At 45.8% G+C, this 25962-nt stretch overlaps 2 protein-coding genes across 2 annotated transcripts in view; both read right to left on the bottom strand.

The window, feature by feature from the left end:
• Positions 1-875: 875 nt before the first annotated feature.
• On the bottom strand, positions 876-11452 carry LOC129837711 (CCN family member 4-like). Its single transcript, XM_055904097.1, has 5 exons — positions 11220-11452; positions 4794-5070; positions 3495-3749; positions 3041-3234; positions 876-2880 (listed from the first exon to the last, which is right to left on the bottom strand). The coding sequence occupies exons 1-5, from the start codon at positions 11265-11267 to the stop codon at positions 2575-2577; spliced, it is 1080 nt and encodes a 359-aa protein (XP_055760072.1). The 5' UTR covers positions 11268-11452; the 3' UTR covers positions 876-2574.
• An 8098-nt stretch (positions 11453-19550) lies between these two features.
• LOC129837578 (thyroglobulin-like) overlaps positions 19551-25962 on the bottom strand; it is an 89350-nt gene continuing 82938 nt past the window's right edge. Inside the window, exons 47-50 of the mRNA XM_055903858.1 lie at positions 23401-23508; positions 22188-22328; positions 21726-21922; positions 19551-19859 (exon numbers count right to left, since the gene is read on the bottom strand). Of these exons, the coding sequence (XP_055759833.1) occupies positions 19723-19859; positions 21726-21922; positions 22188-22328; positions 23401-23508 (583 nt within the window). The 3' untranslated portion in view covers positions 19551-19722. The remainder of the gene's footprint in view (positions 19860-21725; positions 21923-22187; positions 22329-23400; positions 23509-25962) is intronic.

The following is a 25962-nucleotide window of genomic DNA, read 5'->3' as shown; positions in this document are numbered from 1 at the left end:
AACCCCATAACCCCTGTCCTGTCTACCCTACTGCCTGTGTTGCTGCTGACAACAAACCCCATAACCCCTGTCCTGTCTACCCTACTGCCTGTGTTGCTGCTGACAACAAACCCCATAACCCCTGTCCTGTCTACCCTACTGCCTGTGTTGCTGCTGACAGTAAACCCCATAACCCCTGTCCTGTCTACCCTACTGCCTGTGTTGCTGCTGACAACAAACCCCATAACCCCTGTCCTGTCTACCCTACTGCCTGTGTTGCTGCTGACAACAAACCCCATAACCCCTGCCCTGTCTACCCTACTGCCTGTGTTGCTGCTGACAATAAACCACAACATGCTGCTTTTGATAGACTGTCCTCTATCTATGCTCTGTTCTCACTGCATTGTGGGTAATAGAGTTTATACCCAACGGTTGTCATACTGTATGTCATTTCGGTGATATGTAATCTGTATGGATGTTCCTTGGTGGAAATAGTTTCTCTGATATTTATTGTTTTTATTGTTAGAATGTAACAATGCCGGGGGGGGGGGGGGGGGGGGGTTCAACCATAAACATGTAATGGACAGTTCTGATGTTAATGACATCTGTGGCTATTGTCTGGCTTTTTATATATGATGGATCAAATTGACGACTCCCTATTTTTATTTTTTTATAACATGAGATGTCTGTAATACATAAAGAAATCATAATGACTGTAGCTATCAGTGATCCTAGGATGACGCTTAAATAAGCCCTGAGATAAGAATATGTATTAATGTTTGGTCAAATCTTTCAAATGATGAAAAACTGATTATATTAAGATTTAAATTATATAGAAATGTATGTATGTATTGTACCACTTTGTATTAGAGAAATAGCAAAAAATGATGCAGAAATTATTTTTACAACATTTATTTGAAAAGATGTGTCACTACCCAAATCTTAATACTTTGTATTTATTTGAACCAATCAAATGTGACTTCCTGGATGAGTTTGTTTGTTGTTTATGATGACATGGATATGGTACATGGTTTACGAGAGTATTGACCAATGAAATAAATGACAACACTTATTGAGCTGATTTCAATCAAATTTCAATCAATAAAAAGACTTTTAACCTCGTAGAGCTCAAATAATAACTGACTTGACAATGCAGACATTGAGGAAAACACTATTGTTCACTAAGAGTCAATGGAAATCAATGCAAAACTGAGGAAATGTGAGAGAATCTTGTCTGATATACTGTACACTTTGCAGTAAACTACAAAATACTTCAATACTTGACTAAATGTTTTGAGCACAACAGTACATACATAGCAAGCTTAATGACATGACACAAAAAGAATGAAACAGAAGAGTATAAAACAGGATGACCACTCGAGTGGTTAATGCCCTAACTTGGTAGATTATCCCCATATGAATATGATGCATAATTACAATAGGTTTGACCCCCGTGTCCTACTATGGTATCACAAATACATGATCAACTTCCGCTAATATACTGAGTGTACAAAACATTCCATGACAGACTGACCAGGTGAATCCAGGTGAAAGCTATGATCCCTTATTGATGTCGCTTGTTAAATCCACTTCAATCAGTGTAGATGAAGTGGAGGAGACGGGTTAAAGAAGGATTTTTAAGCCTTGAGACATGGATTGTGTATGTGTGCCATTCTTAGGGTGAATGGGTAAGACAATAGATGTCAGTGCCTTCGATCAAACAGGGTATGGTAGTAGGTGCCAGGTACACCGGTTTGTATTAAGAACTGCAACGCTGCTGGGTTTTTCACGCTCAACCGTTTCCCGTGTGTATCAAGAATGGTCCATCACCCAAAGGACATCCAGCCAACTTGACATAACAGTAGGAAGCATTGGAGTCAACATGGGCCAGCATCCCTGTGGAACACTTTTTGACACCTTCTGAGGGCAAAAGGGGGGGGGGGGTGCAACTCAATATTAGGAAGGTGTACTTAATGTTTTGTACACTCAGTGTATATTTAGATGTTTAAAAGAAAATTGAAAAACAACTACATCCCTTTTCCCTTCATTGAATGGAGGTTAAATAATTGATAAACCCTGTGCATAAAAAATTTATTTTTTAAATCAAGATCATAATGAAGAGTTTGTGTTCAACTGCAATGTTCTTCCCTCCTACTCCTGCGGACCTTAAGGGGGTGCAGGCTTTGTTCCAGCCTGGTGCTTGAACATCTCACTAACCAACAAATCATCAATCCCTTTATTCCAAGGAGTGTAAAGCTGGAGTCAATAATAACCTAAATTAACCTGTCCTCTGCTCAGGTCTCCCCAGTTGAATCATACCAAATACTGTAAAAACACTTGGCATTCAGCATTAAGGAGATGGATTTGGGTAAGGCTCTGCGGGGCAGACTAGCGTCTTACCCAGGGGATGTACTTGTACACTAAACTGCCTCATGCTACAGAAACAGGAGATGGATCTGGGTAAGGCTCTGCGGCAGACTAACGTCTTACCCAGGGGATGTACTTGTACACTAAACTGCCTCATGCTACAGAAACAGGAGATGGTCTCCTGCCCTTTAGGCCGTACGTTCAGGCTCGGACAAGGCTGCTCAGTTGTCAGTTGATGACCTCGTTGTGGTCGTAGTAGTGCTCCAGCTCAGAGAAGATGTCGTTGGGGTTCCTGCAGCTGAGGTTACAGAAGCAGGCGTTGATCCACATCACCTGCCATGTCAGCGTGGCGCCGTTGGGACACTCAAACTCCACCTCGATAGTCTTGGACTTGTAAGGGATGCAGCAGCGATCGTCTGTGGCCATGCAGACACCACAGTATTTTGGACGGTAGGGCTTCTTGCTGTTGCAGCCTGAGATGGTGAAGTTCTGGCTCTGCTCCTCCCTGTAAATGTTCAGACACTTCTTCCCTGGCTGAGGGGTTCATAGGTCAACATGGGTCAGAATCAACACTTGAGTGGTTGACATGGGGTCAGAATACTGTTACACTGTCAAAATGATGTTCAACTGTATTGAGAAAACATATAGGGAATAGGGTGCCATTTAGGGCATAAGCCATGACAGATGTCCTCACCTTGATGTGCTTGGTGATGTCGACGTCACAGGGCCGGATGTTGCAGAGGCGTGACTCCTTGATCAACTCACACTGGTCGTTGGCGTTGGAGATCCTGAGGGACAGGCCACGTCCACAGGTCTTGGAACATGGGGACCAGGAGGTGGTCTGGGTAATGCAGTTCTTATGCCAGACCTCATTGTGGCTGGCGCGCACTGCAAAATAAACAGAGGAACAGACTCCTGATTAGGGATGACAAATTCCGGTAACTTTCACCCAAATAACGCCCAGGTTTTCCAGAAATCCTGGTTGGAAGATTCCTGGATTCCCTGCTTATTCTTTCCTGATTTCAGGAATCTTCCAAATGGGATTTCTGGGAAACCAATGGGCCCCATAGTGCTCTGGTCAAACGTAGTGCACTACATAGGACCTAGGGTACCATTTGAGATGCAGCCCATAGAATGTAGTAGTGTACCTATCTCCGCATGTCCGGGGGCTGCCTTCCGCGTCTTCCTGGGCTCGTCACAGATCCACTGCTCACAGCATCGGCCCGGCAGTTTGACCCGCCTGGGCGTCTGGCACCACACCCGGGGTGGATGGGAGTCTGTGCAGAGTGGCACACAACCGATGGCGCCGTTTACACACAGACAGCGGTACTTACAGCTGGGTTGGAAGCTCTGGCCGTTCCGGTAGATCACTCCGTCGTACTCGCAGCCTGTGCCCACCATGTCTGTTTGATAGATCATGTAACATAATAAGAATCAGCGCTACACAGTAAAGTATATCCCCTATAGGTATACCTAGGAAAACAAGAAGCGCTACACAGTAAAGTATATCCCCTATAGGTATACCTAGGAAAACAAGAAGCGCGTTATAGTTGAGACTGTTCAATGTCGGCATTTCAGCTTGAAATGCCTTCCTCAAGAAAGACCCGTGTCAATGCACTGTGGCACACAAAGAAGTACATGCAACAATTCAGTTGACGAATCAGAACAACGTCCATTCTCATTACAGTATCTATATTTACACACTGACTTCACAGCACAGGTCCATTCTCATTACTGTATCTATATTTACACACTGACTTCACAGCACAGGTCCATTCTCATTACAGTATCTATATTTACACACTGACTTCACAGCACAGGTCCATTCTCATTACTGTATCTATATTTACACACTGACTTCACAGCACAGGTCCATTCTCATTACAGTATCTATATTTACACACTGACTTCACGCACAGGTCCATTCTCATTACAGTATCTATATTTACACACTGACTTCACAGCACAGGTCCATTCTCATTTTATTTTTATTTATTTTACCTTTATTTAACTAGGCAAGTCAGTTAAGAACAAATTCTTATTTTCAATGACGGCCTAGGAACAGTGGGTTAACTGCCTGTTCAGGGGCAGAACGACAGATTTGTACCTTGTCAGCTCGGGGATTTGAACTTGCAACCTTTCGGTTACTAGTCCAACGCTCTAACCACTAGGCTACCCTGCCGCCCCTCATTACAGTATCTATATTTACAAACTGACTTCACAGCACAGGTCCATTCTCATTACAGTATCTATATTTACACACTGACTTCACAGCACAGATGGAGATGATACAACGTCACAACTCAAAGAGGAAAGTTATCTGACTTCACAGGACAGATGGAGATGGTACAATGTCACAACTCAAAGAGGAAAGTTATCTGACTTCACAGCACAGATGGAGATGATACAACGACACAACTCAAAGAGGAAAGTTATCTGACACTTACAGGCACATACTCCTTTTTCGTACCTCGGCTTGTCCACGCTGTAGTCACAGTACAGTCCCTTATGGTAGTCACAGACGTCGGCCTCGTTGCAGGTCTCCCCCGCCTGCTTGGAACAGGCCTTACAACAGTCACAGCCGTCCATCAGCACACTGACCCCTGGCGGACACAGGGGGGCGCTCTTGGCACACTTGCACGGCCATTTGCAGTACGCTGTACGGTTATACAGCTCTATGGTCGCCGTCAAAGGAGGCACGGATGTGGAATATTGGGAAAAGACCTGTAGGATGGACAGAACAACATTTATGAAATACTGGGTCATACTGGTGGGTTGGTCTTTGGCATGTCAGTCTTGTTGTGCTCTTCCTGCAAACCCACAGAGGGGAGACCAGCAGCACCTCCAGGTTCATCATCACTAACTATGTCATTGGTCATGTGCACCAACAACTAACACACCCTCCTCACACAGCCAGTATAGTGATACAGTAGACAGGGGTTAAATTGGGATGGGGCCACCCAGCCAGTATAGTGATACAGTAGACAGGGGTTATATTGGGATGGGGCCACCCAGCCAGTATAGTGATACAGTAGAGAGGGGTTATATTGGGATGGGGCCACCCAGCCAGTATAGTGATACAGTAGACAGGGGTTATATTGGGATGGGGTCACCCAGCCAGTATAGTGATACAGTAGACAGGGGTTAGATTGGGATGGGGCCACCCAGCCAGTATAGTGATACAGTAGACAGGGGTTACATTGGGATGGGGCCACCCAGCCAGTATAGTGATACAGTAGACAGGGGTTATATTGGGATGGGGCCACCCAGCCAGTATAGTGATACAGTAGACAGGGGTTATAGGGCCACCCAGACAATATAGTGATACAGTAGACAGGGGTTATGGGGCCACCCAGCCAGTATAGTGATACAGTAGACAGGGGTTACATTGGGATGGGGCCACCCAGCCAGTATAGTGATACAGTAGACAGGGGTTACATTGGGATGGGGCCACCCAGCCAGTATAGTGATACAGTAGACAGGGGTTACATTGGGATGGGGTCACCCAGCCAGTATAGTGATACAGTAGACAGGGGTTACATTGGGATGGGGCCACCCAGCCAGTATAGTGATACAGTAGACAGGGGTTACATTGGGATGGGGCCACCCAGCCAGTATAGTGATACAGTAGACAGGGGTTACATTGGGATGGGGCCACCCAGCCAGTATAGTGATACAGTAGACAGTGGTTACATTGGGATGGGGTCACCCAGCCAGTATAGTGATACAGTAGACAGTGGTTACATTGGGATGGGGTCACCCAGCCAGTATAGTGATACAGTAGACAGTGGTTACATTGGGATGGGGCCACCCAGCCAGTATAGTGATACAGTAGACAGGGGTTACATTGGGATGGGGCCACCCAGCCAGTATAGTGATACAGTAGACAGGGGTTACATTGGGATGGGGTCACCCAGCCAGTATAGTGTATACAGTAGACAGGAGTTACATTGGGATGGGGTCACCCAGCCAGTATAGTGATACAGTAGACAGGGGTTACATTGGGATGGGGTCACCCAGCCAGTATAGTGATACAGTAGACAGGGGTTACATTGGGATGGGGCCACCCAGCCAGTATAGTGATACAGTAGACAGGGGTTATGGGGCCACCCAGCCAGTATAGTGATACAGTAGACAGGGGTTACATTGGGATGGGGCCACCCAGCCAGTATAGTGATACAGTAGACAGGGGTTAGATTGGGATGGGGCCACCCAGCCAGTATAGTGGTACAGTAGACAGGGGTTACATTGGGATGGGGCCACCCAGCCAGTATAGTGATACAGTAGACAGGGGTTATATTGGGATGGGGTCACCCAGCCAGTATAGTGATACAGTAGACAGGGGTTATATTGGGATGGGGCCACCCAGCCAGTATAGTGATACAGTAGACAGGGGTTACATTGGGATGGGGCCACCCAGCCAGTATAGTGATACAGTAGACAGGGGTTACATTGGGATGGGGCCACCCAGCCAGTATAGTGATACAGTAGACAGGGGTTATATTGGGATGGGGCCACCCAGCCAGTATAGTGATACAGTAGACAGGGGTTATATTGGGATGGGGCCACCCAGCCAGTATAGTGATACAGTAGACAGGGGTTATATTGGGATGGGGCCACCCAGCCAGTATAGTGATACAGTAGACAGGGGTTACATTGGGATGGGGTCACCCAGCCAGTATAGTGGTACAGTAGACAGGGGTTACATTGGGATGGGGCCACCCAGCCAGTATAGTGATACAGTAGACAGGGGTTACATTGGGATGGGGTCACCCAGCCAGTATAGTGATACAGTAGACAGGGGTTAGATTGGGATGGGGCCACCCAGCCAGTATAGTGATACAGTAGACAGGGGTTATGGGGCCACCCAGCCAGTATAGTGATACAGTAGACAGGGGTTATATTGGGATGGGGTCACCCAGCCAGTATAGTGATACAGTAGACAGGGGTTAGATTGGGATGGGGCCACCCAGCCAGTATAGTGATACAGTAGACAGGGGTTATAGGGCCACCCAGCCAGTATAGTGATACAGTAGACAGGGGTTATATTGGGATGGGGCCACCCAGCCAGTATAGTGATACAGTAGACAGGGGTTACATTGGGATGGGGCCACCCAGCCAGTATAGTGATACAGTAGACAGGGGTTATGGGGCCACCCAGCCAGTATAGTGATACAGTAGACAGGGGTTATGGGGCCACCCAGCCAGTATAGTGATACAGTAGACAGGGGTTATAGGGCCACCCAGCCAGTATAGTGATATAGTAGACAGGGGTTATATTGGGATGGGGCCACCCAGCCAGTATAGTGATACAGTAGACAGGGGTTATGGGGCCACCCAGCCAGTATAGTGATACAGTAGACAGGGGTTATATTGGGATGGGGCCACCCAGCCAGTATAGTGATACAGTAGACAGGGGTTATATTGGGATGGGGTCACCCAGCCAGTATAGTGATACAGTAGACAGGGGTTACATTGGGATGGGGCCACCCAGCCAGTATAGTGATACAGTAGACAGGGGATATATTGGGATGGGGTCACCCAGCCAGTATAGTGATACAGTAGACAGGGGTTATATTGGGATGGGGTCACCCAGCCAGTATAGTGATACAGTAGACAGGGGTTATATTGGGATGGGGTCACCCAGCCAGTATAGTGTATACAGTAGACAGGGGTTATATTGGGATGGGGCCACCCAGCCAGTATAGTGTATACAGTAGACAGGGGTTATATTGGGATGGGGCCACCCAGCCAGTATAGTGTATACAGTAGACAGGGGTTATATTGGGATGGGGCCACCCAGCCAGTATAGTGTATACAGTAGACAGGGGTTATATTGGGATGGGGTCACCCAGCCAGTATAGTGTATACAGTAGACAGGGGTTATATTGGGATGGGGCCACCCAGCCAGTATAGTGTATACAGTAGACAGGGGTTATATTGGGATGGGGCCACCCAGCCAGTATAGTGTATACAGTAGACAGGGGTTATATTGGGATGGGGTCACCCAGCCAGTATAGTGATACAGTAGACAGGGGTTATGGGGTCACCCAGCCAGTATAGTGATACAGTAGACAGGGGTTATGGGGCCACCCAGCCAGTATAGTGATACAGTAGACAGGGGTTAGATTGGGATGGGGCCACCCAGCCAGTATAGTGATACAGTAGACAGGGGTTATATTGGGATGGGGTCACCCAGCCAGTATAGTGATACAGTAGACAGGGGTTATGGGGTCACCCAGCCAGTATAGTGATACAGTAGACAGGGGTTATGGGGCCACCCAGCCAGTATAGTGATACAGTAGACAGGGGTTAGATTGGGATGGGGCCACCCAGCCAGTATAGTGATACAGTAGACAGGGGTTATATTGGGATGGGGCCACCCAGCCAGTATAGTGATACAGTAGACAGGGGTTATGGGGCCACCCAGCCAGTATAGTGATACAGTAGACAGTGGTTACATTGGGATGGGGCCACCCAGCCAGTATAGTGATACAGTAGACAGGGGTTAGATTGGGATGGGGCCACCCAGCCAGTATAGTGATACAGTAGACAGGGGTTATGGGGCCACCCAGCCAGTATAGTGATACAGTAGACAGGGGTTAGATTGGGATGGGGCCACCCAGCCAGTATAGTGATACAGTAGACAGGGGTTACATTGGGATGGGGCCACCCAGCCAGTATAGTGATACAGTAGACAGGGGTTACATTGGGATGGGGCCACCCAGCCAGTATAGTGATACAGTAGACAGGGGTTATATTGGGATGGGGTCACCCAGCCAGTATAGTGATACAGTAGACAGGGGTTATGGGGTCACCCAGCCAGTATAGTGATACAGTAGACAGGGGTTATGGGGCCACCCAGCCAGTATAGTGATACAGTAGACAGGGGTTAGATTGGGATGGGGCCACCCAGCCAGTATAGTGATACAGTAGACAGGGGTTATATTGGGATGGGGTCACCCAGCCAGTATAGTGTATACAGTAGACAGGGGTTATATTGGGATGGGGTCACCCAGCCAGTATAGTGTATACAGTAGACAGGGGTTAGATTGGGATGGGGCCACCCAGCCAGTATAGTGATACAGTAGACAGGGGTTAGATTGGGATGGGGCCACCCAGCCAGTATAGTGATACAGTAGACAGGGGTTATATTGGGATGGGGTCACCCAGCCAGTATAGTGTATACAGTAGACAGGGGTTATATTGGGATGGGGTCACCCAGCCAGTATAGTGTATACAGTAGACAGGGGTTAGATTGGGATGGGGCCACCCAGCCAGTATAGTGATACAGTAGACAGGGGTTAGATTGGGATGGGGCCACCCAGCCAGTATAGTGATACAGTAGACAGGGGTTATATTGGGATGGGGTCACCCAGCCAGTATAGTGATACAGTAGACAGGGGTTATATTGGGATGGGGCCACCCAGCCAGTATAGTGATACAGTAGACAGGGGTTACATTGGGATGGGGTCACCCAGCCAGTATAGTGATACAGTAGACAGGGGTTACATTGGGATGGGGCCACCCAGCCAGTATAGTGATACAGTAGACAGGGGTTACATTGGGATGGGGCCACCCAGCCAGTATAGTGATACAGTAGACAGGGGTTATATTGGGATGGGGCCACCCAGCCAGTATAGTGATACAGTAGACAGGGGTTATATTGGGATGAGGCCTGTAGTTTGTTGTGGAAGGAAGTGGTTCTTCCAGGAACATTTCTAACAGTAGTACATGACATCAGACCACAGCAAGGGGAACTATGTTTGATTCCAGAGGGAAACACTCTGACACATTTCCAAACTAAGGCCAGGAGTTCCCCCACCAGCCTAAAGATGAAGATAAAGTTGTGTATGAGGCTGCAGTATTGTAGACTGAATATCAATGTAGGGTAGGGATCACACGCAAAACATACCTGTTTGTTCTTCCTTAGTCTTTACATTTACTGATTTCAATCTAGTTCAGCCCCATGGACACAAATACCACATTGGCCCTAGTGGTTTGGTTTCCCCCTATGAAGTAATCCATGGGACAGGTTATGATGACTGACAGAAATAAATAACTCTCAGGCCAGGGTCATTTAACCACACCTACCAAATAACACACTTTAAAGGATATTAGTCAGAGAGAGTACTGAGGTAGTACCTGACCTGTCATTAGCTGAGCTAAAATGAGAGAGAGTGGAGGAAAGAGAAAGTGGAGGAGAGACTAGAGCTAAAAGAGGAAGAGAGAGTAGAGGAAATAGAGAGTGGAGGAGAGAGTAGAGCTAAAAGTGGAAGAGAGAGTGGAGGAGAGAGTAGAGCTAAAAGAAGAAGAGAGAGTAGAGGAAAGAGAGAGTGGAGGAGAGAGTAGAGTTAAAAGAGGAAGAGAGAGTAGAGGAAAGAGAGAGTGGAAGAGAGAGTAGAGGAAAGAGAGAGTGGAGGAGAGAGGAGAGCTAAAAGAGGAAGAGAGAGTAGAGGAAAGAGAGAGTGGAAGAGAGAGTAGAGGAAAGAGAGAGTGGAGGAGAGAGGAGAGCTAAAAGAGGAAGAGAGAGTAGAGGAAAGAGAGAGTGGTTTCGTGACTGTCTAGGTTTCAGAGCTATCACAGAGACAGATTCTGAGTAGGTCTGTTGTATGATTAACATTGACAACACGATTATAGCCCAGTGTCAATGCGAAACCAATAATGGGTTATTGGTAATTGGCGCTGCGCACAAAATGTCTCTGTGCGTTATTACGCAATTAAATAATCTAATCTGGATAGATGTGCACAACCTGCAATCATGTTCATGTCTAATATTCTGTAATCCATAACCTGTAATCTTGAAAACCATAAATAAAATAAATCAACAGTTAGTATGAACGTTAGAAATAAATCAAATAATTTATGTTTACCTGATGAGTGGTGGCTACTATTAGAATCCACGGCAGAAGCCACCTCATTACGAGATTCCAATATCAACTTCATTGAACCCAGAATGAGATTCTTGTAAAAAAAATTAGAACGTATTCCACGAGCTCAGATTATTGCAAAACGGTGCGGTGCAAATGATATCCAGCGCCGGTCAACGCTCGCTACGAGTGAGTCCTTCTGTCTGACGTCACATTTCGGGACAAGTCCTGTCGTTTTGCTTGGGTGGTTAAATCCCTTCCTTTTCTTCAGTCCCCACCTCTCCCTCCTTCACAATAAAAAAAATAAAAAACAACTTGGGCTGATCAACAAAAATAAATAGTTGACACAACGTAATATCTTCTTCCTTACACTTCTCTGTATGTTGATTTATTAATCAAATACAATTTTAAACTGATTCAAACCAATCAACAATGAATCAATCAACCAACCAGCAAATAAGGTGCTAGCTTGACAGTCTGCCTGCCTGTCTCTGTTTATCATAAATTCATTTCATAGCCCAATAAAATGTCCAAAACCCCAATTTAACTCACACATAAACTTGAAAAATAACCTTGCACATACAATATGTGCTTTTAATAATCCCAGTCAAAGGTCAACTATAAACTTCACTCAAACAGTCACTCCTACAAACAGATGCTCAAATACTTAGTGAACCCTCGCTGTTGGGTTTTCAATGAGATGATGAATTGAACGTGGCAAAGGGATAAAAGCACATGTTGTATAGGATTTAACTAAACCACATTTGGGCTTTCATTTCTTTAACGTGTACAGTACAGCACTGGGTATACAAAGTTATACTTTGCACAAGGACTACTGTGTTTGTTTGTGAATATACATGTTGATGCGGCGATCAGCTAGTCGTTGTTATTTATGTCCAGTCTTGGATATGGGGGACTTAGTAGCTCTGGTACTCTCGAAGAGGCTCAGCGTTGAGTGTTAACAAGCCACACAGGCGCCCTGGAGCAGAGCTAAGAACTTAGAAAAGGTACAAGAGGAGTACTGTATTAATCCTAAAAGGTACAAGAGGAGTACTGTATTAATCCTAAAAGGTACAAGAGGAGTACTGTATTAATCCTAAAAGGTACAAGATGAGTATTGTATTAATCCTAAAAGGTACAAGAGGAGTACTGTATTATTCCTAAAAGGAACAAGAGGAGTACTGTATTCATCCTAAAAGGTACAAGAGGAGTACTGTATTAATCCTAAAAGGTACAAGAGGAGTACTGTATTCATCCTAAAGGGTACAAGAGGAGTACTGTATTCATCCTAAAGGGTACAAGAGGAGTACTGTATTCATCCTAAAGGGTACAAGAGGAGTACTGCATTCATCCTAAAGGGTACAAGAGGAGTACTGTATAAATCCTAAAAGGAACAAGAGGAGTACTGTATTCATCCTAAAAGGTTCAAGAGTACTGTATTAATCCTAAAAGGTACAAGAGGAGTACTGTATTCATCCTAAAGGGTACAAGAGGAGTACTGTATTCATCCTAAAAGGTTCAAGAGTACTGTATTAATCCTAAAAGGTACAAGAGGAGTACTGTATTAATCCTAAAAGGTACAAGAGGAGTACTGTATTCATCCTAAAAGGTACAAGAGGAGTATTGTATAAATCCTAAAAGGTACATGAGGAGTACTGTATTAATCCTAAAAGGTACAAGAGGAGTACTGTATTAATCCTAAAAGGAACAAGAGGAGTACTGTATTAATCCTAAAAGGTACAAGAGGAGTACTGTATTAATCCTAAAAGGTACATGAGGAGTACTGTATTAATCCTAAAAGGTACAAGAGGAGTACTGTATTAATCCTAAAAGGAACAAGAGGAGTACTGTATTCATCCTAAAGGATACAAGAGGAGTACTGTATTCATCCTAAAAGCAGAGGATGTATCCTCAGTCAGAGGATGATATCCTATGATAATCAGACTGGCCAAACCTCAGGAGGGGATTGGGCATCCAGCAGGATATCTCTAGCAGAGCTCTGTATCCAACAGAGTAGATTCACTGATCTAGAGAATTACTTTAACCTTGGGGTTGCGTTTAAGAAATTAAAAAACACACAAATAAAATCCACCCGTTGTCCTTAAAGCAGTTATAGAAAATGACCAGGTGGGTTTCGGTATCCTAACTCATTGTCCTTAAAGCAGTTCTAGAAAATGACCAGGTGGGTTTCGGTATCCTAACTCATTGCTTTATCCTTGGATGTAGGCTGTTGCTAATTGACGCTGAAATGATATATGCTTTTTGGAGAATAAAGGTTTAGAGAGTGACTGGTATCCTGGCAGGTCTAGAAGATACTGTGTCCAAAACGGTACTCTATTCCCTACATAGTGCACCTCTTTTGACCTGCAGTGCACTACTGTATTTTTGGGAATAGGTTGCCATTTGGGGACGTAGACAGAGAGGATGGGAAATGCCTCATTTAACTGTAGCTAACCTGTTGACCTCTCTGATGAGGACCGTGAACCTTCAGAACACTGACCCGGTGACCTCTCTGATGAGGACCGTGAACCTTCAGAACACTGACCCGGTGACCTCTCTGATGAGGACCGTGAACCCTCGGAACACTGACATGTTGACCTCTCTGATGAGGACCGTGAACCTTCAGAACACTGACCCGGTGACCTCTCTGATGAGGACCGTGAACCTTCAGAACACTGACCCGGTGCCCTCTCTGATGAGGACCGTGAACCCTCGGAACACTGACATGTTGACCTCTCTGATGAGGACCGTGAACCCTCGGAACACTGACCCGGTGACCTTTCTGATGAGGACCGTGAACCCTCGGAACACTGACCTGTTGACCTCTCTGATGAGGACCGTGAACCCTCGGAACATTGACCTATTGACCTCTCTGATGAGGACCGTGAACCCTCGGAACACTGACATGTTGACCTCTCTGATGAGGACCGTGAACCCTCGGAACATTGACCTATTGACCTCTCTGATGAGGACCATGAACCCTCGGAACACTGACCTGTTGACCTCTCTGATGAGGACGTGAACCTTCAGAACATTGACCTATTGACCTCTCTGATGAGGACCGTGAACCTTCAGAACATTGACCTATTGACCTCTCTGATGAGGACCGTGAACCTTCAGAACACTGACCCGGTGACCTCTCTGATGAGGAACACTATCACAAGCGCTGATATTTGTTGATTACGAGACCGTGGGTGCATCCCAAATGGGATTAAGTGCACTACTTTTGACCAGGGCCCATATGGCTCTGGTCAAAAGCAGTGCACTACATAGGGAATAGGGTGCCATTTGGTATGTTAGACCAGCCTGCAACACCAGTTGCATCATGGCATGGCCTCTTGAACTGGTAGTTGAACTAGAGGACAAGGAGAGGTGTGATAGGCCTAGCATTAATCTGTCTAGAGGACATGGAGAGCTGTGGTGTGATAGTAGTTGAACTAGAGGACAAGGAGAGGTGTGATATACCTAGCATTAAACTGTCTGGAGGACAAGGAGAGGTGTGGTAGGCCTAGCATTAATCTGTCTAGAGGACATGGAGAGGTGTGGTAGGCCTAGCATTAATCTGTCTAGAGGACAAGGAGAGGTGTGATAGGACTAGCATTAATCTGTCTAGAGGACAATGAGAGCTGTGGTGTGGTAGGACTAGCATTAATCTGTCTAGAGGACAAGGAGAGGTGTGATAGGACGAGCATTAATCTGTCTAGAGGACAAGGATAGGTGTGATAGGACTAGCATTAATCTGTCTAGAGGACATGGAGAGCTGTGGTGTGATAGGACTAGCATCAATCTGTCTAGAGGACATGGAGAGGTGTGGTGTGGTAGGACTAGCATTAATCTGTTTAGAGGACATGGATAGGTGGGGTGTGATAGGACTAGCATTAATCTGTCTAGAGGACATGGAGAGGTGGGGTGTGATAGGACTAGCATTAATCTGTCTAGAGGACATGGAGAGGTGTGGTGTGGTAGGACTAGCATTAATCTGTCTAGAGGACAAGGATAGGTGGGGTGTGATAGGACTAGCATTAATCTGTCTAGAGGACAAGGATAGGCGTGATAGGACTATCCTGTTCATCCATTTGGCATCCATGAGGTGGAATGTGTACAACATACACAGAACAGTGTAGTGTGTGAGCACCAGGAACAAAGCTTAGCTACGGTCATGTATGGTTACGGCCAGCTCAGTCAGTCTCTACAGTAGTAAACCCTCTAAGGTTAGGGCCAGCTTGATCAGTCTCTACAGTAGTAAACCCTGTATGGTTACGGCCAGCTCAGTCAGTCTCTACAGTTGTAAACCCTGTAAGGTCAGGACCAGCTCAGTCAGTCTCTACAGTAGTAAACCCTGTAAGGTCAGGGCCAGCTCAGTCAGTCTCTACAGTAGTAAACCCTGTAAGGTTAGGGCCAGCTCAGTCAGTCTCTACAGTAGTAAACCCTGTAAGGTTAGGGCCAGCTCAGTCAGTCTCTACAGTAGTAAACCCTGTAAGGTTAGGGCCAGCTCAGTCAGTCTCTACAGTAGTAAACCCTGTAAGGTCAGGGCCAGCTTGATCAGTCTCTACAGTAGTAAACCCTGTAAGGTCAGGGCCAGCTCAGTCAGTCTCTACAGTAGTAAACCCTGTAAGGTTAGGGCCAGCTCAGTCAGTCTCTACAGTAGTAAACCCTGTAAGGTTAGGGCCAGCTCAGTCAGTCTCTACAGTAGTAAACCCTGTAAGGTTAGGGCCAGCTCAGTCAGTCTCTACAGTAGTAAACCCTGTAAGGTCAGGGCCAGCTTGATCAGTCTCTACAGTAGTAAACCCTGTAAGGTCAGGGCCAGCTCAGTCAGTCTCTACAGTAGTAAACCCTGCAAGGTTAGGGCCAGCTTGATCAGTCTCTACAGTAGTAAACCCTGTAAAGTTAGGACCAGCTCAGTCAGTCTCTACAGTAGTAAACCCTGTAAGGTCAGGGCCAGCTTGATCAGTCTCTACAGTAGTAAACCCTGTAAGGTCAGGGCCAGCTCAGTCAGTCTCTACAGTACAGTAGTAAACCCTGTAAGGTTAGGGCCAGCTCAGTCAGTCTCTACAGTAGTAAACCCTGTAAGGTCAGGGCCAGCTCAGTCAGTCTCTACAGTAGTAGACCCTGTAAGGTTAGGACCAGCTCAGTCAGTCTCTACAGTACAGTAGTAAACCCTGTAAGGTTAGGGCCAGCTCAGTCAGTCTCTATAGTAGTAAACCCTGCAAGGTTAGGGCCAGCTCAGTCAGTCTCTACAGTAGTAAACCCTGTAAGGTCAGGGCCAGCTCAGTCAGTCTCTACAGTAGTAAACCCTGTAAAGTTAGGACCAGCTCAGTCGGTCTCTATAGTAGTAAACCCTGTAAGGTTAGGGCCAGCTTGATCAGTCTCTACAGTAGTAAACCCTGTAAGGTCAGGGCCAGCTCAGTCAGTCTCTACAGTAGTAAACCCTGTAAGGTCAGGGCCAGCTCAGTCAGTCTCTACAGTAGTAAACCCTGTATGGTTATGGCCAGCTCAGTCAGTCTCTACAGTAGTAAACCCTGTAAGGTCAGGGCCAGCTCAGTCAGTCTCTACAGTAGTAAACCCTGTAAGGTCAGGGCCAGCTCAGTCAGTCTCTACAGTAGTAAACCCTGTAAAGTTAGGACCAGCTCAGTCAGTCTCTATAGTAGTAAACCCTGTAAGGTTAGGGCCAGCTTGATCAGTCTCTACAGTAGTAAACCCTGTAAGGTCAGGGCCAGCTCAGTCAGTCTCTACAGTAGTAAACCCTGTAAGGTTAGGGCCAGCTCAGTCAGTCTCTACAGTAGTAGACCCTGTAAGGTTAGGGCCAGCTCAGTCAGTCTCTACAGTAGTAAACCCTGTAAGGTCAGGGCCAGCTCAGTCAGTCTCTACAGTAGTAAACCCTGTATGGTTACGGCCAGCTCAGTCAGTCTCTACAGTAGTAAACCCTGTAAGGTTAGGGCCAGCTCAGTCAGTCTCTACAGTAGTAAACCCTGTATGGTTACGGCCAGCTTAGTCAGTCTCTACAGTAGTAAACCCTGTAAGGTCAGGGCCAGCTTGATTAGTCTCTACAGTAGTAAACCCTGTAAGGTCAGGGCCAGCTCAGTCAGTCTCTACAGTAGTAAACCCTGTTAGGTTAGGGCCAGCTCAGTCAGTCTCTACAGTAGTAAACCCTGTAAGGTTAGGGCCAGCTTGATCAGTCTCTACAGTAGTAAACCCTGTAAGGTCAGGGCCAGCTCAGTCAGTCTCTACAGTAGTAAACCCTGTATGGTTACGGCCAGCTCAGTCAGTCTCTACAGTAGTAAACCCTGTAAGGTTAGGGCCAGCTCAGTCAGTCTCTACAGTAGTAAACCATGTAAGGTTAGGGCCAGCTTGATCAGTCTCTACAGTAGTAAACCCTGTAAGGTCAGGGCCAGCTCAGTCAGTCTCTACTGTACAGTAGTAAACCCTGTAAGGTCAGGGCCAGCTCAGTCAGTCTCTACAGTACAGTAGTAAACCCTGTAAGGTTAGGACCAGCTCAGTCAGTCTCTACAGTAGTAAACCCTGTAAGGTTAGGGCCAGCTCAGTCAGTCTCTACAGTAGTAAACCCTGTAATGTCAGGGCCAGCTCAGTCAGTCTCTACAGTAGTAAACCCTGTAAGGTCAGGGCCAGCTCAGTCAGTCTCTACAGTAGTAAACCCTGTAAGGTCAGGGCCAGCTCAGTCAGTCTCTACAGTAGTAAACCCTGTAAGGTCAGGGCCAGCTCAGTCAGTCTCTACAGTAGTAAACCCTGTAAGGTCAGGGCCAGCTCAGTCAGTCTCTACAGTAGTAAACCCTGTAAGGTTAGGGCCAGCTCAGTCAGTCTCTACAGTAGTAAACCCTGTAAGGTTAGGACCAGCTCAGTCAGTCTCTACAGTAGTAAACCCTGTAAGGTTAGGACCAGCTCAGTCAGTCTCTACAGTACAGTAGTAAACCCTGTAAGGTTAGGGCCAGCTCAGTCAGTCTCTACAGTACAGTAGTAAACCCTGTAAGGTCAGGGCCAGCTCAGTCAGTCTCTACAGTAGTAAACCCTGTAAGGGCAGGACCAGCTCAGTCAGTCTCTACAGTACAGTAGTAAACCCTGTAAGGTTAGGGCCAGCTCAGTCAGTCTCTACAGTAGTAAACCCTGTAAGGTCAGGGCCAGCTCAGTCAGTCTCTACAGTAGTAAACCCTGTAAGGTCAGGGCCAGCTCAGTCAGTCTCTACAGTAGTAAACCCTGTAAGGTCAGGGCCAGCTCAGTCAGTCTCTACAGTAGTAAACCCTGTAAGGTCAGGGCCAGCTCAGTCAGTCTCTACAGTAGTAAACCCTGTAAGGTCAGGGCCAGCTCAGTCAGTCTCTATAGTAGTAAACCCTGTAAGGTTAGGACCAGCTCAGTCAGTCTCTATAGTAGTAAACCCTGTAAGGTTACGGCCAGCTCAGTCAGTCTCTATAGTAGTAAACCCTGTAAGGTTAGGGCCAGCTCAGTCAGTCTCTACAGTAGTAAACCCTGTAAGGTTAGGGCCAGCTCAGTCAGTCTCTATAGTAGTAATCCCTGGGGCCACTAGGACTAGAGGGACCTCATGGGCACACTTTTCTTTAAGATTGTATCTCTTGTTGTCTCCTGTCGAGCAACTGGCCAAAGTGATTATCCTGCGGGTGAATAAATTCAAGAATGTGACATATATGACTGAAAGAGGAAGTTATGACAAACGTTATTGAAGTGTTGGTTTGTGTTAATATGTAATAGTAGAAATATATTTTGGGCTGTCATTTTGGAACATTCCTAGAGGAGGGGCATCCTGGAAAGAGTACTTAGTTGCTCTTGGCCTTTGGTTGGTTTGAAAAGTCATTGGTATGAAAAGGCAAGCATTCAGTTAGATTAGTGAGATAATTCGTTGGTTGTTACTTTCAACCCCCCCCCGGCTATGAACACCTGGAATTGTCCAACAATCCACTTTCTAAAACGCACAAAGGCCGCATCTCAAATGGCACCCTAAATAGTGCACTACTTTGGACCAGGGCCCATATGACTCAGGTCAAAAGTAGTGCACTAAAATAGTAGGGTACACAATTGGGACGCAGCCAAGTGAACCAAGACTTCACACGGATGGAACTTTCTGGAAACTTTCACCAAACGTACACTTCAATAAGACACCTGTTTTACACCTCTATTATCACTCTAGTAACTGACTCAGGAGATTCTCCGATTTGACTAATTTAAAGTAATGTCTCCTTGGTTACCAATCCCAGCACACAGACCCAAATGAGCTAGTTGACTTTAATGTTCAGGCTATCGCCAGAGATGACCTGATTACTACTCTAGACGTGAAGGGAGTATAAACAACACCACAGACTTCAGGAGTATTTTGTAATGCAATTGTTTTATTTCATTTGTATGGAAACTAACAGGCAGTTAAATGACATGACTTAATTTAGCGACTACTTTGGCAGTTGGAACAACATGTCATTTCTCACTATGTGTGAGTGATAAACCCTGAATGCAGATTAGACGGTACGTAGTGTGGATGTTCTTTCTAATTATAAGCATCCTTCTCTGACTTGGGTTTGCTCTGGGTGACAGCTGTCAAGAAATCAACAAATAACTTGGCTTCTGGTGTTGGAGCCCCCAAACCAGCAGATTCCCCTTCCAACACAGCAGATGAAAGTTTGCCTGAAAAACAGAGAGACATATTTCTTGTGACACCAAGTCATCCTGTAAAGTAAGAGTAGCTTCTCTAAAGTGGTGATATATGGATGTTTTTCCTAAAGATGAAAAGCTCTGCAGACGGAGACTGGACGTTTGGCACCATCTAAGTACATACAGTAGCAAACCTCTAATTATTGGCTACATACAGTGCAAAATATGTTACGTTACAGCCTTATTCTAAAATGGATTACATTGGTTTTTTTCTCATCAATCTACACACAAAAACCCATAAAGACAAAGCAAAAACAGGTCTTTATAAATATTACGTAAGGACTCAGTACTTTGTTGAAGGACCTTTAGCAGCGATTAACAGCCTCAAGTCTTCTTGGGTACGACGCTACAAGCTTGGCACACCTGTATTTGGGGAGTTTCTCCCATTCTTCTCTGCAGATCATCTCAAGCTCTGTCAGGTTGGATGGGGAGCGTCGCTATTTTCAAGTCTCTCCATAGATCTTCGATCGGGTTCAAGTCCGGGCTCTGGCTGGGCCACTCAAGGACATTCAGAGACTTGTCCCGAAGCCACTCCTGCGTTGTTTTAGCTGTGTGCTTAGGGTCTTGTCCTGTTGGAAGGTGAACCTTCACCCCAGTCTGAGGTCCTGAGCGCTCTGGAGCAGGTTTTCATCAAGGATCTCTCTGTACTTTGCTCCGTTCATCTTTTCCTCGATCCTGACTAGTCTCCCAGTCCCTGCCGCTGAAAACCATCCCCACAGCATTATGCTGCCAGCACCATGCTTCACTATAGGGATGGTGCCAGGTTTCCTCCAGACGTGACGCTTGGCATTCAGGCCAAAGAGTTCAATCTTGGTTTCATCAGACCAGAGAATCTTGTTTCTCATGGTTTGAGAGTCCTTTAGGTGCCTTTTGGCAAACTCCAAGCTGGCTGTCATGTGCCTTTTACTGAGGAGTGGCTTCCGTCTGGCCACTCGACCATAAAGGCCTGATTGATGGATTGCTGCAGAGATGGTTGTCTTTCTGGAAGGTTCTCCCATCTCCACAGAGGAACTCTGGCGCTCTCTCAGAGTGACCATCGGGTTCATGGTAACTTCCCTGACCAAGGCCCTTCTGCCCGGATTGCTCAGTTTGGCCGGGCGGCCAGGTCTAGGAAGAGACTTGGAGGTTCCAAACTTCTTCCATTTAAGAATGAGGCCACTGAATGGAGGCCACTGAGTTCTTGGGGACCTTCAATGCTGCAGAAATGTTTTGGTACCCTTCCCCAGATCTGTCCCTCGACACAATCCTGTCTCGGAGCTCTACGGACAATTGCTTCGACCTAATGGCTTGGTTTTTGCTCTGTTCGACCTTACATAGACAGGTGTGTGCCTTTCCAAATCATGTCCAATCAATTGAATTTACCACAGGTGGATGCCGATCTAGTTGTAGAAACATCTCAAGGATGATCAATGGAAGCAGGATGCAACTGAGCTCAATTTTGAGTCTCATAGCAAAGGGTCTGAATACTTAGTAAATACATATATTTTTTTAAATAATGTTTTATACAATTGCAAAACTTTAAAAAAAAAACTTTTTCTTTGTCATTATTGGATATTGTGTATAGATTTATGAGGCGGGGAAATGATTTAATACATTCTAGAATAATGCTGTAACGTAACAAAATGAGGAAAAAGGAAGGCGTCTGAATACTTTCCAAATGCACTGTATGTCCTTCTGACACTGAAAGAACAGGATGTGAATAATTAATACTTGTTTTCTGTGTTTTTTATTTAGCCTTTGTGTTACTGTCATTGTTTTTCTTTTGGCAAAGATGTCTGTGGTTTGTTTGGCAAACTGATGTTTTACATAATCTTATTTTCAGTTTGGACTTGTACCCACCAGTGGAGGCGGTCAGAGCGGGGACATAGTCGGCCCAGAAGGAGCACTGGGCCCTGCGGAGGCCCCTGTGGTTGCTGAGGCCTGGCTCCAACTCCATATAGCTGTCCCCCTCAGGGTGAGGCTGGAAGGCATGCCAGGTGGGCAGTGCCGCCTCGCTGAAGGCCACGCGGGACACACTGTGAGCCTGGTTGGGATTTCTGTTCAGAAGGAGAAAACGTACAGTAAGAGACGTGATGAACGCACGACTGTAAGTCACTTTGGAAGGAAGGGTCTGCTAAATGACAGATATTATATATTCTGACACCACATGGATAAGGCAGTATTCTCCAGTCATGCAGATTGGTTTAGATGTAACAATACAAAATAAACCAATTGATTTAGATGGAAAAGGCAATACTATAAAGTATGGTTGCCGTTTATTTAAAGTAATTTCTGTTTAATGTTTTTAAATTTAAATTTTACCCGGACTTGATGAAGTTGGCCATGTAGGTCATCATCTGTAGGGAGAGGCGTCTCTCTGTGTTGGTGAACAGGTCGTAGGTCAGGGGGCTGTGGGGGAGGCCAAAAGCATAGTGGACATCCAGGGGTACTGACAGGTCAGCACTGAAATGAAAACAAATCACACACAAATAAACACTACATTATCATGCCACTTCCCTAGCAACACAGCAAAACAAAATAAATAATACATCATCATGCCACTTCCCTAGCAACACAAATAAATAATACATCCTCATGCCACTTCCCTAGCAACACAGCAAAACAAATAAATAATACATCATCATGCCACTTCCCTAGCAACACGGCAAAACAAAACAAATAATAGATTATCATGCCACTTCCCTAGCAACACAGGGAAACAAAACAAAGAAATAATAGATTATCATGCCACTTCCTTAGCAACACAGCAAAACAAAACAAAGAAATAATAGATTATCATGCCACTTCCATAGCAACACAGCGAAACAAAACAAAGAAATAATAGATTATCATGCCACTTCCCTAGCAACACAGCAAAACAAAACAAAGAAATAATAGATTATCATGCCACTTCCATAGCAACACAGCAAAACAAATGTAATAGTATTGCTGGACACAATAAGGTAGTCTGAGTTAACGCAAGTACTGCATGACTAGTAGTCAATGGTCTGGAGCCCTGACCTGACCTGACCTGGCTGCCTAGTCCTCCTCACACCCAGGGATTACCTGGTCTGGAGCCCTGACCTGACCTGGCTTCCTGGCTGCCTAGTCCTCCTCACACCCAGTGATTACCTGGTCTGGAGCCCTGACCTGACCTGGCTTCCTGGCTGCCTAGTCCTCCTCACACCCAGTGATTACCTGGTCTGGAGCCCTGACCTGACCTGACCTGGCCTGACCTGGCTGCCTAGTCCTCCTCACACCCAGTGATTACCTGGTCTGGAGCCCTGACCTGACCTGGCTTCCTGGCTGCCTAGTCCTCCTCACACCCAGTGATTACCTGGTCTGGAGCCCTGACCTGACCTGGCTTCCTGGCTGCCTAGTCCTCCTCACACCCAGTGATTACCTGGTCTGGAGCCCTGACCTGACCTGGCTTCCTGGCTGCCTAGTCCTCCTCACACCCAGTGATTACCTGGTCTGGAGCCCTGACCTGACCTGGCTTCCTGGCTGCCTAGTCCTCCTCACACCCAGTGATTACCTGGTCTGGGCGGTGTCCTCAGGCAGGTGGTACATGAACACATTGGATCTGGTGTTAGCTGCCCAGAAGTTGGCCATCTTTATGGTGGGGCACACAATGAAGAGATCTCTGCACAGAGAGATAGAGATAGAGAGACAGAGAGAGAGAGATTGTTGAGAAATTTAACACACTTCACATCATTGTTTCCCTTTTCTTTGGGGACAAAGACAGAGAAAGGATAAAGCAAGGTGTACCTATTATGTACATGACAGGACAGCAGCTCACTGACAATCACAGTGTTGTCTAACAAACTAAACATTTGCATGTGTGACTGAGGGCCGTGAGTGTGTATGTTTGTGTCTTGAGAAAAGATGGTCTGTCTGGCTGCCACAGTGCCATGCTAGTGAAATAAGACTAGGTTCCAAATGGCACCCTATTCCCTATATAGTGCACTACTTTTGACCAGTGCCTATAGGTGTAGTGCACTATGCAGGGAATAGGGTGCCATTTGGGACATACCCAGTGTGTTACAGCAGGGCAGGTATTTACTGAGTGAGGACCATTCCTGCTGCAGCCAAAATACACTGATGGATCTGGATAAACAAGCAGTGGATATATCTGCCTTCAAATTACAGGGGTTTTGAACTCTGGAGAATGTCTAGTAGAACTCCTAGCATAGGGATAGTTTCAGGTCAGGAGTCTTTTACTAAAATACATGTAGACATGGTGTTATTGTGAATGTGAGATGTGCTGTTGTTTGTCTTCAAGGCATCGGTCGGTTGCTATCCTGAGCTAACCTCAGGTCCATGGGTGTGTTGTGTGGGTCAGCCTCAGCCCTGCTCCCTGCTATATTTGACACTAGTTATTATGTGGGTGAAGTCCAGTGCAGTAGACGCTGAAGAGCAGAGGCAGCAGCAAACATACATATCACTACCGAAGCCTGGATCAAGGGCATTAGAAGAATATCTCTGTCAATACTGGAGAAATATGCAGAACATCTCTGTCAATACTGCAGATATACTGTATGCAGAATATCTCTGTCAATACTGCAGATATACTGTATGCAGAATATCTCTGTCAATACTGCAGATATACTGTATGCAGAATATCTCTGTCAATACTGCAGAACTACAGAGACATAGAGTATGTACAGAATTCATTGCATATAAGATTACAAAAAAAAAGATTGATCTTGAGTGAATCTGGGACCGTATTCATGAGCTGATCTACACTGAACAGAAATATAAAGGCAACATTTAAAGTGTTGGTTCCATGTTTCATGAGCTGAAATTCAAAATCCTAGCAAATTTTCCAAACGCACAAAAAGCATATTTCTCTCATATTTCTTTTGCACATAAATTGTTCACATCCCTGTTAGTGAGCATTTCTCCGTTGCCAAGATAATCCATCCACCTGTGACAGGTGTGGCATATCAAGAAGCTGATTAAACAGCATGATCATTGCACAGGTGCACCTTGTGCCGTGGACAATAAAAGGCCACTTTAAAATGTGCAGTTTTGACACACAACACAATGTCGCAGAAGTCTCAAGTTGTCAGGGTGAGTATAATTGGCATGCAGACTGCAGGAATGTCCACCAGAGCTGTTGCCAGAGAACTGGATGTTAATTTCTCTACCATAAGCCGCCTCCAACGTAGTTTTAGAGAATTTGGCAGCACGTCCAACCGGACTCACAACTGCAGACCACGTGTAACCACACCAGCCCAGTACCTCCACATCCAGCTTCTTCATCTGCAGGATCGTGTGAGAGGGGGTGGGGGGTGCTGAGGAGTATTTCTGTCTGTAATGAAGCCCTTTTGTGGGGAAAAACTCATTCTGATTGGCTTGGCTTGGCTGCCAAGTGGGTGGGCCTATGCCCTCCAAGGCCCACCCATTGCTGCACCCCTGCCCAGTCATGTGAAATCCATAGATTAAGGCCTAATGAATTTATTTCAATTGACTGATTTCCTTATATGAACTGTAACTCAGTAAAATCTTTGAAATTGTTGCACTTGTATTTTTGTTCAGTATAGAATCAGATTCCATCAATCCATTCATTTTATAATCCAAAAGGCAAAACTGATCCTAGATCAGGACTCCTTCTCTAAGACGCTTTATGAATATGGGCCCTGACATATACTGTTTCCTTATGGCACATTTCTGGTGAAAAGCTTGGTCTGCGCCACATGTCAGGGCCAAGTTAAATGGCCGAGCCACGGCACTAGTAGTTCTATTTCTGAATTGTTACATTCCTTTCTTTTCTAAACACGCTGCTTCTAACACCATCAGTTAAACAGTTCACGCAGTCCTTCTAAATCCTCAGGTTATTTCAGTCTTCACTCGGCTGGCTGTTTCCTTCCTCAAGACCACAAATGAAACACACTCTGTTCCAGTTCTTCATAGTTGCGTCCCAAATGGCACCCTATTCCCTTTATAGTGTACTAGTTTTGAACAGGAGCCACAGGGCTCTGGTCTAAAGTAGTCCACTATATAGGGAATAGGGTGTCGTTTGGAATGTACGCTCTGTTCCAGTTTGTCAATCACAGTAAAGCAACATATAACAGTTTAAAGAGGTCAATAGTCT

Source organism: Salvelinus fontinalis, chromosome 38, assembly GCF_029448725.1.
Source record: "Salvelinus fontinalis isolate EN_2023a chromosome 38, ASM2944872v1, whole genome shotgun sequence".
NCBI classification, from domain to species: Eukaryota; Metazoa; Chordata; class Actinopteri; order Salmoniformes; family Salmonidae; genus Salvelinus; species Salvelinus fontinalis.
Note: the sequence above shows the minus strand (reverse complement) of the source record. Positions and strands in the feature narration are given on the sequence as shown.